General features: G+C 32.6%; 1 protein-coding gene across 1 annotated transcript in view; it reads left to right on the top strand.

Moving 5' to 3' along the window:
• MYCBP2 (MYC binding protein 2) overlaps nucleotides 1–19,367 on the top strand; it is a 376,124-nt gene that overhangs the window by 272,756 nt on the left and 84,001 nt on the right. Inside the window, exons 50-55 of the mRNA XM_042781038.1 lie at nucleotides 2,080–2,177; nucleotides 2,485–2,601; nucleotides 3,642–3,782; nucleotides 11,523–11,597; nucleotides 14,317–14,541; nucleotides 15,431–15,563. Of these exons, the coding sequence (XP_042636972.1) occupies nucleotides 2,080–2,177; nucleotides 2,485–2,601; nucleotides 3,642–3,782; nucleotides 11,523–11,597; nucleotides 14,317–14,541; nucleotides 15,431–15,563 (789 nt within the window). The remainder of the gene's footprint in view (nucleotides 1–2,079; nucleotides 2,178–2,484; nucleotides 2,602–3,641; nucleotides 3,783–11,522; nucleotides 11,598–14,316; nucleotides 14,542–15,430; nucleotides 15,564–19,367) is intronic.

The raw sequence follows: 19,367 nt of genomic DNA, 5'->3' as shown, positions 1-19,367 counted from the left end.
AGGTCTGGAATTGAACCCACACCTGTGGTTTCCAGCCAAACAAGAACAGGCATGTGAATTAAACATTTACCTCAAGTAGACACACGCCTTGGAGAGAACAATCATGGGAGAAGGAAGGGCTGCTTATGCTCAGGGGGCAGGAGAGTATGGAGAGATGGACACTGGGAAGAGGTAACTATAGGGAGGAAGTGGAAGGGGAGCTGTTGCATTGTGGTAAACTGTGGTCAATGACATGAGACAAAGTATATGTGAACTGCTGTATGGAAAGTGAATTTGCTCTGTAAATCTTCACCCAAATCACAATAAAATAAATAAATAAATAATTGATCCATATTAATGGTGGTGTTCATAAAGAATGTTACTATGGACTGCCAGAGAGCAAACAAGGCAGTCTTAGGAGAGAAAAAAAAATATTCCATAGAAGCAAGGATAGTGAAACTTCATCTTGCTTGCTTTGAACACGTCATCAGGAAAGACCCATCCTTAGAAGAGGACATCATGTTTGGTAAAGAAGAGGGTCAGTGAAAACAAAGATGACCCTCAATGAAGTAGGTTGACACAGTAACTACAATAGGCTCAAACATACCAAAGATGATGGAGATGGAGCAGAAGTAGTCAGCATTTTGTTATGTTATACATAGGGTCCTAATGAGTCATGGCCAACTCAACAGCAACAAACAACAACAGTATGAAATCAGATACGTACCATTCCACTTACTTTTATCCGCATGGTTTGCTCTTCTCTTTTTTAACATATCCATAGAGCTTTTAGTTCAGCAAGCATTTGTTGATTATATGCAAGACGTTGTTTTAGGTAAGAGAGTTCCTGTCCTCAAGTGTTAACAATTTACCAAGAATTGCAGAGATAAAGCAGGACAAATAAAAATCATACGAAGTCCAATATGAGTAGCAACACACAAGAGGTACAAATTACAGACAGGACCCAAAAGCAAAGCAAAAGTATCCAAGAATGGCTTTATAAAGATTTTTTTCCTCAAAAAATACTAATAAATTTCAGCAAGCATATAGATTCTTTTTTTAAAAAATCATCATCTCTAATATTGTAGTAAAGGAAAGTGACACAAGGTCAATTAGAAAAATCCATTTATATTCATTTTTTGGAATGAAGCTAAAGAAAACGATTCACATCTGCTTCCTCACATTACTAACTCAACTTTATCCCAAGGTGACCAAACTGTGAGTAGATGGGAAATACTTTAACAAGAGGCATGATAACAATTCATTAAAGTAATGACAATAATACTGATAATTTATTGAAGGAGCCCTGGTGGCATAACAGTTAAGCACTTGGCTGTTAACCGAAGGTCAGTGGTATGAACCCACCAACTGCTCCATGGGAGAAAGATGTGGCAATCTGCTTCTATAAAGATTTACAGCCTGAGAAATCCATAGAGCAGTTTTACTCTGTCCTATAGGGTCACTATGAGTCAAAATCGATTTGATGGCAATAGGTTTGGCTTTTTTTTTTTTTTTTTGGTTTTAACATTTATTAAGCTCATAGTATATATACAATACTGTGTTTTGCACACCTTGTATATTTTAAATTATTTAATTGTCACAGCAGCCCAGTGAGGTATGTGCTATTAATGTTCCTATTGTATAGATAAAAAATTGGGGTACAGAGTCTGACACTCAGGGGCAGAGTAAGCTAGGCAGTCTAACTTGAGAAACTCAGCTGTTAATCACCATGCTTTGCTGCCTCTCAGTCATAGAGATGATTGGTTAGATAGTGAGTAGTACTCTGATCTGATATTGTCAGATAACATTTAGTCACACTAAGATTTTTTATTATTTTGAATTTTTTGAATTATCATTTTTTATGTTATAGGTGAATACTGGGAGTCCCTCCTTGTTTTCTTTGCACCCCTAAGACACCTCTTTCAAATATTTCTTTTTTTCAATCTATCAAATTTCAGTCCCTATATAAAGAATATACAGAATTCAGAATTTTGTTTTAATTGCCTAAAACAGCCTAGGAAGGTTTATAAGATCAGGATAAATGAAGATCTTCCTTCTCTTCTTTGCTCAAATACTGCAGTTATCTTCCTTTTTTTACAGATGCTGGCCTAGAAGTAAAAGTAAAAGACCCACCAAAAGGCATGATACCACCTGGAACTCAGCTGGTCAAACCAAAGACTGAACCTCAACCAAATAAGGTTAGGGTAGAATGAATTCAGAGCTTGAATTATTCAAAAAAATTTTAAAGGGGAAAGTTCTTCCCCTTCCACACACACATGATGCTTCAGTAGGTCCATCAGATATCTATTAACACACTTTAATACATAGAAAAATTTTGTCATTGTTATAAATAAACCACTATTGTTAATGGAGGGAAACCAGCTACAAATGATTTTGGGAAACTTTCTAAGAAATATATGTTCAAATTGACATAATTTGGTCTCTTTTTATGAAACCTTTACTCCATATTTTTCCTGTCTCACTGTCTATCTTTGCCTTTCTTAGGTTCGAAAATTTGTGGCCAAGGACAGTGCAGGACTCCGTATCCGTAGCCATCCTTCCCTTCAGAGTGAGCAGATAGGCATAGTTAAAGTCAATGGAACTATCACTTTTATTGATGAGGTAATCTATTAAGAAACTTGTGGTAAAAAAAAATTTGCAGAGAAACTTACTGTATCATTTGTATAATAACAAGACAGCTAAATTTTCTGTTTTGAAATATATTTTAAGCAGTATTAGAAATTTGGGGAAAATGATTTTGTGAAATATATTGACAGAGTACTGGTGACATAGTGATTAAGCGCTCTGGCTGCTTAATCAGCAGTTCAAAGCCATCAACCACTCTGTGGAAGAAAGATGTAGCAATCTGCTTCTGTACAAATTTAAAGCCTTGGAAACTCTATGTGGCAGTCCTACTCTGTGATACAGGGTTTCCATGAGTCAGAATTGACCCACAGCAGCAAGTTTTGTATTTTTTGTGAAAATATATTGATTGAGTCTCAGACATTTTGGTTATTTTTATTTTTGGCAAGGAATGCCAAAGCAGTATGATAATTCACATGGTAAGATTGTGAAAGAAAATAATTTATGAGTGAAAGCACAAAGGAATCACGTTTTTCTTTATCAATAAAAATAATCTAAGATTATATTTGAACATGAAATGAACACAATTAAGCATAATAGTCAGAACCTATCCACAGATTCACTGGAAATGGGTGTTACTTTTCATGATTTTTTAAGCTGTATTTTTAAATGTGTTTATTGTGTTGCTTTAAGTTTCGGCTATAATCTTTTGTAGTAATACAACCAAGTAATACCTTATTATTAAAATCTAAATCGAAGGACAGGAATATACTTTGTGTTTCTTTAAGAAGCACCTGATTTTACTATTTCAGTTATTTAACCTAACATGATTCCTTTGTGCTTTCACTCATAAATTACTTTTTTTCCCCCCACAGTCTTACTGTGTGAATTATCATATTACTTTGGCATTCCTTGCTGCTTTTTTTATTTAAAGGTTCTCTCAAACTCATCTTCTGCAAAAACCAGATGTTTAATCTCCATGCACATCATTTTTGCCTGCTTTACAGCCTGTCAGCTCTTACTTGTCTCATACGAGTTACAGGAGGGCATGGCTTGTTTTTGTTGCTTATTTCCCGTAGATCCACAATGATGATGGTGTATGGCTGAGACTGAATGATGAGACAATAAAGAAGTATGTTCAGAACATGAATGGTTACACTGAAGCCTGGTGCCTGTCTTTTAATCAACACCTTGGCAAGAGCCTTCTGGTCCCTGTTGACGTAAGTAAAAGGTGGTTTTGAAAAGCATTATAGGTGCACTGTGTCTTCATTACAGAGCTTTCTTTAATTAAGGCTTTTCAGTTCTGAGGTAAACCACAACAATATAACTTTTACTTTATAGGTACTTAAAATAACAGCAACAAAATGTTAAGGGCATCTGTGTGATGGAGAGGGTAATTTAGAGAGGTTAAATTCCTTAATGCTTATTATTAGTCATCACAAATCAGAAAATAATAGATTAAAGCTAGGGCTATCGAATTCTGCTTTTCACAGCATTAGGAAATGATTTTTTTCTCTTTTCATATTCATACTACTTTTTGGAACAAATTCCAAGCAAAATTCATGAATTCAAAATTATTATACATTCAAAAACATTCATAACGTGTTTTTTTCTTATGTTAGCATTTTATATCTAGTTCTTTGTGTTGTCTTAGTTTTAACCTTTACTTTTTTTATTGTTTTATAATCTATTATATTAAAATAAGATGGATTTATAGATTTATGGTGCTATAATATTTTAGTTGAAACTACATGCTAGTCTCTGAGAAAATTCACTGAACTTCTTTGATAAATGAAGTAGGAGTGTTAGAGCCAGTGCTCACAAACCAAAAACCAAATCAAACCAACTGGCACTAAGTTGATTCTGACTCAGCAACCCCATTGGGTTTCCAGTCTTTGCAGAAGTAGATTGCCTTATCCTCTTCCACAGAACAGCTGGTGGGTTTGAACCACTGGCCTTCTGGTTAGCAGCCAATTGTCTTACCCACTATACCACCAGAGCTCCTCACAAGATTTCACTAAATATGATAGTGGAGTAGCCCATACCTCTTTTTATAGCTTAACCAGAAAAATGTGATTTTTCTTCTTTTTCATCATCATCAAATACGTGAACTCATTATGACAATGCTAGTACAAGCTCTGGTAGAATTTTGTTTTTTTGAAAAAAATCCAATACCTTAGTATTTCAATCAGATCAATTTCTTAAAAATCACTATATCAAGTTAACTTATTACATCAGATCATTCAATATATTGGGTTTGCTTTTCTTATTGATAATCCAAAGTAATGTTTTTCAAAGAGATAAGTACATAGATAATTCTTTATGGAAGAAAATATAGGAACTTCTGTTTATATTATTACTCTGATTTTTAAGTCCCTAATAAAGTGATATACTGGGTTATATTATCTTCCTGCCTCTTCCATTCCAAAATTTTCTACTTAATTCCCTTGTTTGCCCATTTGAGGAGATGCTTTTGGAAGAGGAGGATAATTCACACAGATAAAAGAAGAGAGTCAGAAGCTTGGACTAGGCAGAAACAGGCTTAGTTTTGAAGACTTTATCTGTAGGGACTGAGGCAGGCACATAATACAGTCCATAAGTTTTTAAGTGAGTGTGTTCTTCTGTTCAAGGCTAAACATGATAAGCCACAGGAGGAGGAATGATTCCATCCATCCCTTCAAGGAACTAACACAGTTAAATAATTGCATCTCCCAACTACTATCTTTGGGAGCTCTGGTATAGCATAGTGCCTAAAGCACTTGACTACTAACCAAAAGGGTGGACGTTCAAACCCACCAGCCACTCCTCGGAAGGATGGTGGGGCAATCTACTTCCATAGTGATACCTCTTCGGAAGCCCAAGGAGGGGTTGCTATGAGTTGGGTCCGACTCGATGGCACATAAGAACAACTACTATCTTTGTATCTCTTCCTGCATTTACTTCTGGAAAAACACTTTTAATCCTCTTTTACGTGCTACCTTTAGTCCATTTCTGAATAATCAAATATAATTGTAAAACAGCTAATTATTGTAAAGCACTACTCAATAAAAAGGTGAAAGTTGGGAGATTTGAAATAAAAGCAGACATAATCAAACCAGTACCACTAGCTTAAAAAGACTCAAATGTACTGAGACATTGCCTTCACCAATCTTTATAACTACTCCTTTAGCCTTTTCTCTTTAAAACAATTTTGCATTTACATCAATGTATGGGCTTTATTTGGTTGCTGACTCAAACAAACTAAGGGTAGGGGTGGGGATAGGAAATTTAAACACTATTTGATAACTATCAAAAAAATATTACTGTAAATAACAGTATTTGGAATAAGTTATAATGTAATTTTTGTTATACTGTCTTATTTACTCATATGTATAACTCTTATTTTCATTGCAAATATGTACTTTAGTTAAATTTTGGCCTTCCTAGCGGTAGTTCCATTTAAACATCATTACTTTACTAAAGAAGTATTGGTGTACTAACTTAATTAAAATGTGACTCTAACTCTGTTTTAGCATTTTAGTAATGCTGTAGTGTAGAGATTAAATAGCACTAGGCATAAACTCTATGTGCAGTTTTTTAAAAAATATTCTTTTAAATCAATGGGAAGGATAAGAATAAATAGAATAAGGATGTCTGCGAATCCTTTGTGTGTGTGTGTGTGAGGATTTTATAGTCTGTTAGAACTTTCTGTCCTCCTTAGAACATGCTGTTCAATTTTATGTCTTAGAATCTTTGTTTGTGTTTTTATTTGCCTAGAATACTTTCTTTTCTATTTATTCCTTCTTTCCAAATGGCCAGATTCAGATATATTGGTTGAAGTTTCTTTCTGTGCTTCTCCATAATGTTGTAGTCATTAATCCATTAATTATTTATAAATTAGATTCACTGAATCATTAGAGATATAGATGAATGCCATCAAATCATCTGTGACTCATGGTGACCTGATGTACCATGAGTCTTGAGTCTTCGTCACGATAGCAGGCATGTTCGTGGCTATCTTTGCAGCTGTTGTGTCAGTTCTGTATCACTGAGGGTCTTCTTCATCCTTGCTGGCCCTCCACTTCACCAGACATAATGTCCTCCTCCAGTGATTGTCTCTCATGATAATGTATCAAAGGAACCAAGTTGAACACTGTTCTGTTTTCATCCATAAGGTGTTCATTGGTTATTTTTGGAAGTAGATTGGCCAGGCCTTTCTTCTTAGGTTTCTTAGTCTGTATGCTCCACTGAAATCTGTTCACCATGGATGACACCATATTTGACATACCAGTGGCATAGCTTCCAGCACCATAGCAACATGCAGGCTACCACAGTATGACAAACGGAGAAGTGGTGGATTGATTCCTTACTATCTACCAATACTAAGCTGGGAAGTGGGTAGTGGGTAGAGATGCAGAGGGGAGGGATACAAAAATAAATAAAATGGGCACAGTTCTTGCTGTTTGGGGGCACTCAATATATAATGTGGTAAATATACTATATTCACATAGTTAAATTGCAAGGTAATAAGTTAGGGAATGGCTTTACTTAGGAGGTAACATTTGACCTGGGTTTTGAGCAAAAGTTGCCAGGAAAAGGAGAAGGAATTTCTAGAAAGGTAGTCAAATGTCCAGAGTTCTAGAATCATACTGTATTTGAAAACTAATTGTTTAGTAGGGGTCAAGAAATGAATTGGGAGCAAAAGATAAATACTGGGGAAATTAGGTTTCCCTCTCACTTTTCAGGTAGCACTTCTATAAAAATGGAAAATACTTACTACTTTCCCCACTTCCCATAATGTTTAGTTTGGGAGCTCTGGTGGCATAGTGCCTAAGGCATTTGACTACTAACCAGAAGGCTAGTGGTTCAAACCTACCATCCCACTTGTATTTTTATACCTCTTATTTCTGTTCTTAGTCTCCATAAGGTCTCATTAAGGATCCTTCTTCCTCCTTTGTTTCTTCTAATATGTTAAATATGCTTCGCTCATAGTAGTCTTTCAACGTTAGTTAAATACTTATTTCTAGTTATTTGCATTTGGTATGATCATGTTGCTTAAAAATAATTCCTAACATGTATGCTCCTTAACTATCCCACTTAATTCTCAATGTGATGCTATGATGCTAAGTATATTATCATTCTCATTTTTACAGTGAGGAGAGATAGCTATTCATCTACATCACAGTGGTGTATAGTAGAGCTGGTGCTGGAACTCCAGTTGATGTGATTATAAAGGCTGTGCTTTTGTGTTCAGTGGGCCTTAATCTAGTGGAGAGATAAGAACAAAAATAGTTGTCAAAAGATAATGTATAACTATAAAAATCATATTACTTTGGCTCGAACTATTCAATTAAGTAAGTATGAATACGCAGAACCTTAATGGTTGAATGGGGATAAATAATATTAAAGGCGAAATGAGTCACTGTGATTATGAAAACTGATTATGCATATGACATGGGAGACATTTAACTACCCAGAATCAAGAACTTAATTTGTTGTAAAAGAGAGTTTATTTTTATGAGGTGTTAGTGATTTGAAACTTATTCTTTCTTGAAATTGAAGTCTTTCAACATTGTGTGCATATGAGAGGAGTTGAGTGGAAGAGAAAATTTATATCAAGAAAAGTTGGTAATACATCAATAGAAGTATTTTAAGATGTTTTCTTATGATGCCCATATTATCTGAATTCTTGCAGAAGCAACTGGGGACTCTGAATATCTTCATACATTTATACAAACTACCTCCTACCTACTTTAGACTGATGGGTGTTCACATGTTAAAAACTATGTTGACTTTTCTGAATTTTGGTGCACTGAAAATTTGGAGTAGAGGTGCACGTTTCATTTGGTAGTCTCTCTGATAGCAACACCTGGGGTAATTGGTAAAATTAGCAAATATTCTATTATATGTCCAATTTCATTCTTTTGGGCCTCCTACTGATATCTGGTGGCCACAACTTTCACATACCCCAGATTTCCTATTTTTCATTTTTAAAAATAGGTTTGTGCATGTGTACACATAAGCTGCTTTTTTAATATTAATAAATATTAAATGTTACTTAGTATAGCATTAACAGATGTATTGTCCCCAGATGGTTATGAAAAGCTTCATTTCATGCTTTATCATGGTGGTTAAGTTACCTAAACAGAAAGATTATGAGTCAGTTAAAATAAAACACTATAATTGTTTGTATACTATGTTTAGTTTTCCTGACTTATGTTATCTTTTCTTGTTTTGAAAATGGCAAACATTTTTATAACATACAATGTCTACTGAGTTGATGCACATTTGTTTAACCAGTCATCAGTTGATAGAAGTTTGAGTTGTTTCCACCTTTTGGGTCTTACAAATAATGTTACTATAAACATTTATGTACAAGTTTTTATGTGGTCATATATTTTTAATTCTCTATTTGGCCATAAAAAAAAGAAGGAAGTACTGATACTCTAGCAATGTGGATGAACTTTGAAAACATTATGCTAAATGAAAGAAGTAATTCACAGAAGACCAGATACAAAGTGTCAAAAAAACATTCATATGACATGTCAAAAACTGGGAAATTTGTAGAGACAGGAGATTAATTTTTGCTTAGAGCAGAGGGAACAAGGTTGGGAGGTGATAGAAAAACAGTATGGGGTTTCTTTTTGGGATGACAAAAATGTTCTAAAATTGGCAGTGATAGTAGTTACACATATCTGTGAGTATAATAAAAGGCATTGAATTATATACTTTAAATGGGTGAATTTAATGGTATATGAACTATATCTCAAAAATGGTGTTTTTTAAAGTAAGAATTTTTAGTTCTGTGCTTATCTAGCACAATGAATTTTAATTATTTTTATTTTTCATGAGAATTTGGCATGTTTGGTCACATAATTTTTTGCCATAATCACTGACTGCTTAATTGATCTCTTCCACACCATAAGAGATTATCAACTTAGAGTTGCAATTTGATGCTTGTCATTATAGTTAGGTTTCTTGTATGACAGCACGTTTTTGCCTTTAAAGTAGTCTTTGAGAATAAAATTATTTAAATTATCGTTGAGGTTACATATCTGTGTAATTGTAGAATATGGAAACTCATTCATATATTTTAACAGTGAGACATTGAGACTTTGAAGAAATATTTTTCTGTATGTTCATACCTTTAGGCTAAAACTACCCTAAATTTTCAAAAGTAAAGTATAAAAGTATCTCATATTTTTAAATTCCGTCTTCCTCTTTGGTGAATTTTTGGTGCTTTCAATTGATAAATTCTGTACTCTTAAGGCATCACATTTTAAAAATAATCTTATTATACATCAATGTGGACTAATAATTTTTTACAAAAGCAGAAAGTGTCAAATTTGAATCCACATAAAAATGGATTTTATTGGCAATTCATTATCTTTAAAGTATCATTGTACATTGTAGGAAAAAAAGCTCACTGCTGTCACTGAAAACATTTAAATTTACATGCTGAAATAAGAGAGAGGTCCAGGCTTTAAATATTATCAGTCACCACATTGCTTCTTCATCACTACCTTCATTGGCATTGCTTTTCTTTTGTGAATTCATTGTGTTAAAAACTATAATAATTTATGCTAAAAATAAAAATGCTGAAAATTTTTGATACTGTGTTTATTTCAAAAGGTCGACACCACCGTTTCTGTGGAGAAAAACCGTTGAGTAAATACTCCACAAATTATGGATATGAATTAGCCAGTAGACATCTTTTTTCATCCCAAAATAGTTTTTCAAAATGCTTTGCAACTTGCTTCCATTCTATATCTAAAGAGAAAGGACCCTATTCTGTAATATTTTTGAATGTGGGTTTCATTGGATTTTTGTTTTGTTTCATATTTATTTGTAGGTATATTATTAAAAAATCATTTTTTTCATGGTTTATAAACATCTTTTATTTCAGAATTAGCATTTATGTATGTGTGTGTATATGTATCTACATTCATACACATATATGCATGAGGAAACATAATAGAACTTGACAAGTAAATTCTCATCTAAAATGACTTATGATTGGCTGGGAATTGTGATGTTTCCTGAAAGATGATGATTGTTTTTAGTAACATTTTGAATGTTCTCTGTTTTGTCCAAAAGAACTATGTACCATAGTATTTACATAAGTAGTAAAATTGTGCAGTTGCTACTCACTGGAAAGATTACTATTTTGGATCACATATGGATGAACAGCATGATATATCAATGTAAATGTGTCATTTAAACTTTCATTAGGACATTTTATGAATAGGTTAATGTTTCTGGGATCACACTGCTGTGAACTGGTTGTTCTTTATCAAAATACTTTTAGATTTTAACATGGGAATCTTAAATGCTCTGTTTCCTAAACTTTGAGATGGCTAAAACTAGGTCTGTCCCTTGGTAATAATTTGTATTGTATCTTTTTCTTAATGTTTTTCTTAACAGATTTCTTAATACTTTTCAGTATTTTTTTTTCTTCTCATTTATAGTTGGGAAGAAAACTGAAAAATGACATATTTTTTTTTTTAATTTTTGCACCTTAAATATTGATAGCTAGTTCACATATCCTACATGCCATAATTATCCATAATGGTTGCATTATTTATACAGTCTATAGTCCACTTTTCTTTACAAAACACAGACTGTTTTCTGTCATAAGACAAATCTGACTTGTAGTGGAACAGATACTTCTTCAGTTAAAGGAACTTTAAGGTTTCCTTCTTGCTTTCTCTTAAGCTTTGTAACAATGTCTGGCTCTTAATTTTAGCAAATGGCATGACACACTATATCCATGAAGAGCTTTTGACAAAAATTTTGATTTATCAGAATTTCTGTGGTGTGTGCTTTACTCAGGTGGCTTCAGTTTCCCTTTAGTAGTAAAATAACATTTCAGTGTTGGTGCCAGATACAGAATATGTTATTACTATGAACGCATCTTCTGCAGATGATATTCTGTTCCCTTTCTTTGTTGATATCTCTCTTTCTTAAACTTTGTCGCTCAGAATATCTTTAATGCTAGCCAAGGAGTCAGGGATTTGGACGTATTTTCATGGACTTCCAAAGCTTTTTTCCCCCAGGTGAGTTAACTGTAAGGAACAGTTATACATTATTCAGATATTTCAGTGTGTATAACGAATTTTACATGTTGTCTTTTGAAGCATTTGCTTAACATTAATAAATTAATGTTTACTCAAAGAAAGGTAAAGATATATGAAGTGCTAGAATTGTTTCCTCCCTATTCTTTTCCCCTCTTCCCCTTTAACCTCTACTCCTGGTAAAGAATATATTATCAGTTTAAGTTAAACATTTATGTGATTTGAAATTTGTTAGATTTAGCTTTATGACTAGCTTCCTAATCTGGCTTTTTTAGAACTAGCTTATGGGTGGTGTCCAAACTCTGACTCTTCTTTTTTTCCACTGCCTGGTCTTTGCCTTGCCCTTTTGAATCTTCGTTTGAATATTAGATAGAAATAGAAAGAGAGAAAATATTAAAATCTCAATTTCAGGTATGGGTAATCAAGTCTCACATTTCTGTATTGACTAAAACATATATTTTAGAACTGTTTGAGAAGGATAGGTACAGTTCTAGTATTTTATATCCTTCAGTTATTTATTACACTGTATGATATAAAAAAATAAACTTCATTTATATTTTTTATAGCTTTATTAACTATTCAATAAAATATTAACTCTCGTAATAAAAGTCCTTCTATGTTGCCCTTCAGGGGACACAATATGATCGAAAGTTGGAATTGCTATTATAACTAATGAAATGATCTAAGAATATTATTAAACATTAGTGAAATTGTTTTTCTTCATAAATACATGTAAATTTGCTTGTTATTTTGATGTGCATATCATTGAGTATGACAAAAAAATCAATAATAAATAGGAACAAAACATGCCACTTCCAACTATGAAATGGCATGATGTATTTATAAAAATTGATCTTTCACAAATACACAATTTTAAATGTTCTTATTAAAAATATTGTGCAGTAGTATTTCTTAATGTTTATATCTATGTCAGTCTCTATTTTGAATTTCTGTGCATATTTATATAAAAACAAAAAACTCACTGCCATCAAGTCAGATCTGACTCATAGAGACCCCTCTTTGGGTTTCCAAGGCAGTATCACTGTGGAAGTAGATTGCCCAGTCTTCCTTCCGAGGAGTGGCTGGTAGATTTGAACCACCAGCCTTCTGGTTTGCAGTCAAGTGCCTTAGGCACTGCACCACCAGAGCTTCTGCATATTTATATGTTGTTGTTGTTGTTGTTATTTGCCTAGTTGTTCATATATGTAGATTTTAATAAATATACATGCATATATATATGAACAAATACATATTTAATATTGAATTTAGATTGTAAATCTAGTCTAAATTTTTCAAGTGTTTAAAATTTTTATTTCCATTAAATAACCAAGATTTAACTAAGGAATGTTGGTTAGATACTGTATTATAATTACAGTAAATTACGTTAACTATTGCACATAACACATATTTGTATAAGTAAAAACTGATGATTATTCATCACCACAGTGAGATTTGCAAAATGCTATGTGAAGACAATTGTGAGTTAAATTTTTCCAAGAGTAACCATATATTAAATTAACAAAGTCCAAGGTGCATAGAATTCTTGAATCTACATATTATTTAATCTCAGGATTTATTTTTTATTTACTACTATGTCTCTGGACATATATACATACTTTTGGTGTGAGACTATGGGCACAGAGCCAGGCAGTAAAATTTTGTCTTGTGTATGTTAGTTTCACTTTTTTATTCTGTTTATAACATTATTAAATAATATTTATTTTAGACTTAATGGTCAAGGCCCCTTTATGGTCATGTTTTGTTCTACTTGAATCTAAAGCAATTTGTAGCATGCCATCCAACTCTTACATTTAACAGTGAAATTTAAAAATCTATGTTTCTTGAAAATAATTAATAATAATGGCAGTGGAAGAAACACAGTGTGGGACATTGATATGCTAATTGGGAAGAAGAGCAAATAGGAGCAGGTTAGCTATTACTTCTCTTTGTCACAATCACACAGGAAACAATTTCATCACAGCATTCAGATTCAGCAAAAGATTTAGGGCAAGTTCTTTTCTTCCATTTTAGAAACCACTCTTTTATATCCAAATGCACTTAATATGTAATTGTGTAGTAATAGCTTAGCAAATCTCACAAGACATTTGCATTTATCCTGTATTCAAATGAATTGTTAAAATCTTACAAGCATTTTTATTTCATTCATAAGTAGTAAATATTAAGATGTGGCTGTGTTTCATGCCCTTTTTTTTCCCATGCTTCCTATCTCTGGGATGTCTCCAGAGTCTTCAAATTGGTTTTCTCTGTTTATAAAAAATTACTCTAGACAAAAGTGGGAGGAAATGAAAATGTAGGCTTTTTGCCTGTATCAATATAGAATAATGCAGGAATAATGATCCAAAATTATTCGGTTGTGGTTCAGCTAGTGAATTATTTTTATTTCCTCTACTATTGAATATTGGCTTTAAAGATAAAAGTAAAGTCAAAGATTATTGTATATCTCAAATTATGATGGACAGAAACCAGAGGTTCAGTTGCTCATTTGCTGTAGTTTCTTATCTTCAACTTTTAAAAAATTTTATTCAACATCGAAAAACTAAAAGATTGACTAATAATTATCTTTAGATATCATTTATTTTTTGTCTACAGTATTGTATCATTGCTTTAAAAGCCATTAGTAGAAAGATTTTTAAAGTGGTGATAAATCATATTGTTTTCTTTTGCCTATTCAAATTTCCAGGAACCTAAAACTGATACTGATGACTTTTTCAAAGACATAAACTCCTGCTGCTCACAGGAAGCCACAATGCAAGAACAGGACATGCCATTCTTACGAGGAGGGCCAGGCATGTACAAGGTAGTGAAAACAGGACCTTCAGGCCACAACATCAGAAGCTGCCCCAACCTTAGAGGTATCCCAATTGGAATGTTAGTTCTGGGAAACAAAGTCAAAGCAGTGGGAGAGGTATGGATTCTTGTAGCTTCATGACTTCTAAGATAATCATTTTTAATATAATATAACCAAAGCATCTCTTTCTTCAGAAGGTTGCCATTTCCATCCCAGGATGGAAGTCTACCCTAAGTTTTTTAAATATTATGTTTTTTATCTTTATTTGTATTGGAAATACTAATGTAATTTTTCTGTGCCTCTTTTCTAATAATTTTATTTTCATAATCTTGTGGAAACAGTATCTATATAACAAAATGATTGGTATTGTATATTTAATTGTTCAGTTTTTGCATGTATCTTTGCAGTATTACAAATGTACTATATACTGTTAATGGATTATCGGCACTTTAAAATATTTGATATGTATCTGTATGGAACTGTGATCATATGACAAAGTGTTCATTTCTTTGTTGCCATTCAAATGTCTCACTGAAGTCCTGAGCAAATAAAATTACTACTTATTCCACTGTGGCATTTGCCTCAGCAGATAAGCTTGAAGATGTAGTGTGTCATGCTATTTCTCAGTGTCAGGGTCATTTTCAAGTAGCACTATCTGTACCATCAATGTAAATAGTAGAGAGTATGTTATGTTAGAACACTTTAGGAGAAAAATAAAAGTAATGAGCCATGTGTTTCTGGGTAACACTTAAAATTATTTAGGGATTATCTTTGTGGTTTAAAAATTATTTTTATTTTACCAAAGTCATAGGTAAGCAGCATTATAGAGAACTTTTTGTTGATTTCTGTCTTACCTCAGGCTGTGGTCTTAATTTCAGAAACTAATTTCATGGTAGAATTTATTGGAATGATTACACTAATCAAACACTTAAGCTTTGTACTGGTTTTCAGCCCAAATGTCCTGAAAGAATAAAGCCGCTCAGTCATGCTTTTTGTTATGTACCAGGTAACCAATTCTGAAGGTACATGGGTGCAGCTGGATAAGAACAGCATGGTAGAGTTCTGTGAGAGTGATGAAGGAGAGGCCTGGTCCTTAGCTAGAGACAGAGGCGGCAACCAGTACCTCCGACATGAAGATGGCAAGTTGGCTTAAATTTGTGATTTATTCCAGTTAATCTTTGATATGTTGAAATTTAATGTATTTTATTTCTTTTGTCTTAAAAGCTTTCCTTGTGGTTTTTTTTTTAATAAAGTAAAAACAAAGCGTTAAAAAAATTGTTCAGCTTTACAATTGGTTTGTAAAAGCAATGGGTACTAAATGAATGTACATGAAAGAAAGGAATTAATAGAAAATGTGAAATGTAGGAATCCATCTTTATAATATAGCACTATTGTATGCCTCATTCTGTGGCAGTCTACAACTGAACATATTACTCATTTTGCTACTAAATGGAAAATCGGTTTTCAAACCACCAATCATAGTACTTCTCTCAAGCAATTTCATCCAATTTAATTTTTGTTTCAGGGAAAGAACTTTGAATAAATGCATAGCATCTTTTTGTAGTTTCACATTTTGTTGTTTGAATTTCCATTTAAACTTTTTTTTACCTTTGTAAACAATGATCTCATTTAATAAAAAATTTTCCTTTTTTCCCTTATCTTCATTCTCTTTGGTGACAAAAATGCATTCTTCAAAGTTCAGACCATGTCTTCATTTTTGTGAGGTTGTAATCCCATCAATTATAAGGATTCCCTCCGTGTTCCTAAAGAACTACATTTAACACTTGTACAAAACTGATTATAATATTTTAAAGTTAATTTTTGTCTCTTTATATATAGATTATGAGTCCCTTAAAGACAAGCATAGGTTTTTGGTTTGGTTTTGTGTTTTTTTTTTTTTTTTTTTTTTTTTTTTTTTTTTAACCTTTGTACTCTTAGTCCTAAATCAGTGTTATATTATAATATATTTTGTTTTTCACTGTTTGGCAAATTCACATTGAATTACAAAAATAATATTGTATCAAAATAAACAAAGTAGTCAAGTGCAGACTTTTCCACCAAATCTCAAATTTATAAAATAAGGAGGTTTTTTTATTGTTTTGTTTATTTATCTTTTTACTCTTTTAAAAATTTTAAGAGTTGACTGGGGTAAGGTCAGATAAATAAAAGGAAATGCTTCTTTATCTAAAAGATAATAAATTTATAATACTTATTCTCCAGAGGCAATATGGCCAAAAATGTAAATTGATTCAAGAAAGATTTGAAACTTGCATGAATGACATAATACATTTAAATATGTTACCTCTTTTTGAGGTAGATAATATAATCCTCATTTTACATACGTAGAGGAAACTAAAGCTCACAGAATTTGAACTGACTTGCCTTTGATTACACATAACAGATAAAAGACTTGAACCAGAATCTTCATTCATATTTCAAATGCTGTGCTCATTATGCCCTTACAGTGGATGATCAGTTATCCTCTGAACACAAATTATGAATTTACCCCCCTTGTCTTTATCAAATAAACTTTTTTTAGCCAAAAATAATGTCATCATAAAATACTGTTCTATGATCATAGAACTGCTCATTATATTTTCAAAAAGAAAAATTATTTATTTGAGGTAAAGGAGACATTTTAAAGAATAACCTTTCTATTTACTATATACTTATATATTAATAAATATTACATATTTGTAAATGTTAAAGCATTTTTTCTTACATGGGATTAGTCAGATATAATGAAAATACTTAAAGTGAAATCAACTTTGTGTAAGAAATAGTTGAATAAGGTGAATACTTAAAAAATCAGAGAATGGCTTAGGTGATTATCAAAGGACCTTTCTAAGTTTATAATTATTTTAACTGGCAATATTATTATGCAATACAATGCATAAGAGTAGACTCAAGCTGGACTGCGATGGTACAAGTGACACTCCAACTTGTTAGCTGTGTGACCTTAGCCAAGTAATCTAGCCACTCTCAGCCTCAGTGTTTTCCATTTGCAAAATGAATAGGATACCTCTAAGGATGACATGAAGTTTAAATGAGCAAATAACAAACAAAGCTGGCAGGTGGTGGTGGTGGTGGTGTTATGTGCCGTCGAGTTGGATCCGATTCATAGCGACCCCTCCTTGGGTTGCCAAGGCAGTATCACTACGGAAGTAGATTGCCCAACCTTCCTTCCGAGGAGTGGCTGGTGGGGCAGGTGGTAAGGCTAGCTATTATTGTTAAAATGCCCTCCATACTATGGAACAAGTTTTACCATGGATAATTATATTTGCATAAAGTTAGAAAGTAGAAGGTTCTTCTAAGATAAAATATTTCTTAAATTGGAATATAATTTCTGGAAAAATACACATTCAGCACTCAATTAACTTTAAATTTCTTATTAGCAGCCAGTGATCCTTTACTCTTTATATATATATGTATCTCCCAGGATGAAAGAAAGTAGGAAGTTAACACCTTAAAATCATTAATATTAATGAATGGAGTACCAAAACGGTCTGTTCATTGATATTAATATGTAACCATATTTAATATGGAAATGAGAGGCTTTGGCACTATGCTAATTTATTTTTATGCTAATAAATAAAGCAAAAAATTTTTTGCAAAAATTTTTTATTGGTGATTGACTTCCATAGTTAAAGCTAGCAGGCAGTGCCACTGCTATGATAATAAAGAGACTTTATACTTGTTACTAGACCATTCTGAAACTATAGAGTGAGATAGATGCTCTTTTCCATTCAGATTACTGTTCATGGGTCTTTTTAACATTCCATGGTTGAACTATTTCATACTGAAGAGTATTGCCTAAGCGAAGTGCTAGGATTGTTTTATTTTTAAAGTCTACAAATGTTGGAAAGGGATAGGCAATACAGTACCACTGTAACAGTGGAATTCCAATTTAAAACAGACAGGAAGAAAACACTCCACAACATTCCCTAGTTCCATTTTCTGTTTAAAGGGTCATAGACCTTTTTTTTTTTTTAATAATTTTTTATTGTGATTTCGGTGAAAGTTTACAGAGCAAACTGCTTTTCCATTCAACAATTCATACACATTTATATATATAGCATGATATAGCAGCACTCTTCCCACTTTTTCCCTGTGTCTGCTGTTCCCATTCATCTTTATTGCTTTCAGAGCAGGAATACCAACTTTTAAAAACACATTTAAAGTATTTCATTATCCATAATGTCATTTTAATGGACTAAATACCTTTCTCTCCCTATACCTTTGATTGGATAGATTTCATTGTCTTTTTTGTTTGTTTGTTTAACCTGACATTAATATGGCTGTTAAACTAGGTATGGTATTAAACCAAAACCAAAAACCAAACTCACTGCCATTGAGTCAGTTCAACTCATAGTGACCCCTCCTTGGGTTTCCAAGGCAGTATCTCTATGGAAGTAGATGCCCAGTCTTCCTTCCCAGGAGTGGCTGGTGGGTTTGAACCACCAGCCTTCTGGTCAGTAGTCAGATGCCTTTAGTGTTTTTAATATTGTAGCAGGAATCTTACGCTACTTGACTTCCAATAGGAAATTAATTAGGTTATCTGTTTTCTATGTTGTATCTTACCATTTGTAAACTGCATAAAGTATTTGCCATTTCCTTCTTAGAATAAAAATTCTGACACATTTCTTGACTTTGGAATGTGTTAATAGACTTAATTTACATTATGTGGTTTATCATCCTTTTATTTGGAGAAAAATATTATTATGTAATAAATAAAAATAATTGAAAATTAAATTTTCCCATTCATAACTCAGAGTATTCTATAAGTGAAAATATCTTTCAGTGTCAAGTACTTAGACATTGTGAAGTAAATATACTCTATAAAAACACATCTTATTTCAAAATTTCTTCTATATTTCATAAATAAATAAGTTTTCATATATTTTGTCAGTGTCAAGGCATTCTTCGTATTTGTTGTTGTTGTT

Source organism: Orycteropus afer, unplaced genomic scaffold (assembly GCF_000298275.1).
Source record: "Orycteropus afer afer isolate SDZICR_OR568_19922 unplaced genomic scaffold, OryAfe1.0 scaffold00081, whole genome shotgun sequence".
Taxonomy (NCBI): Eukaryota; Metazoa; Chordata; class Mammalia; order Tubulidentata; family Orycteropodidae; genus Orycteropus; species Orycteropus afer.
The sequence above is the reverse complement of the archived record's forward strand: the minus strand, read 5'-3'. Positions and strand labels throughout refer to the sequence as shown.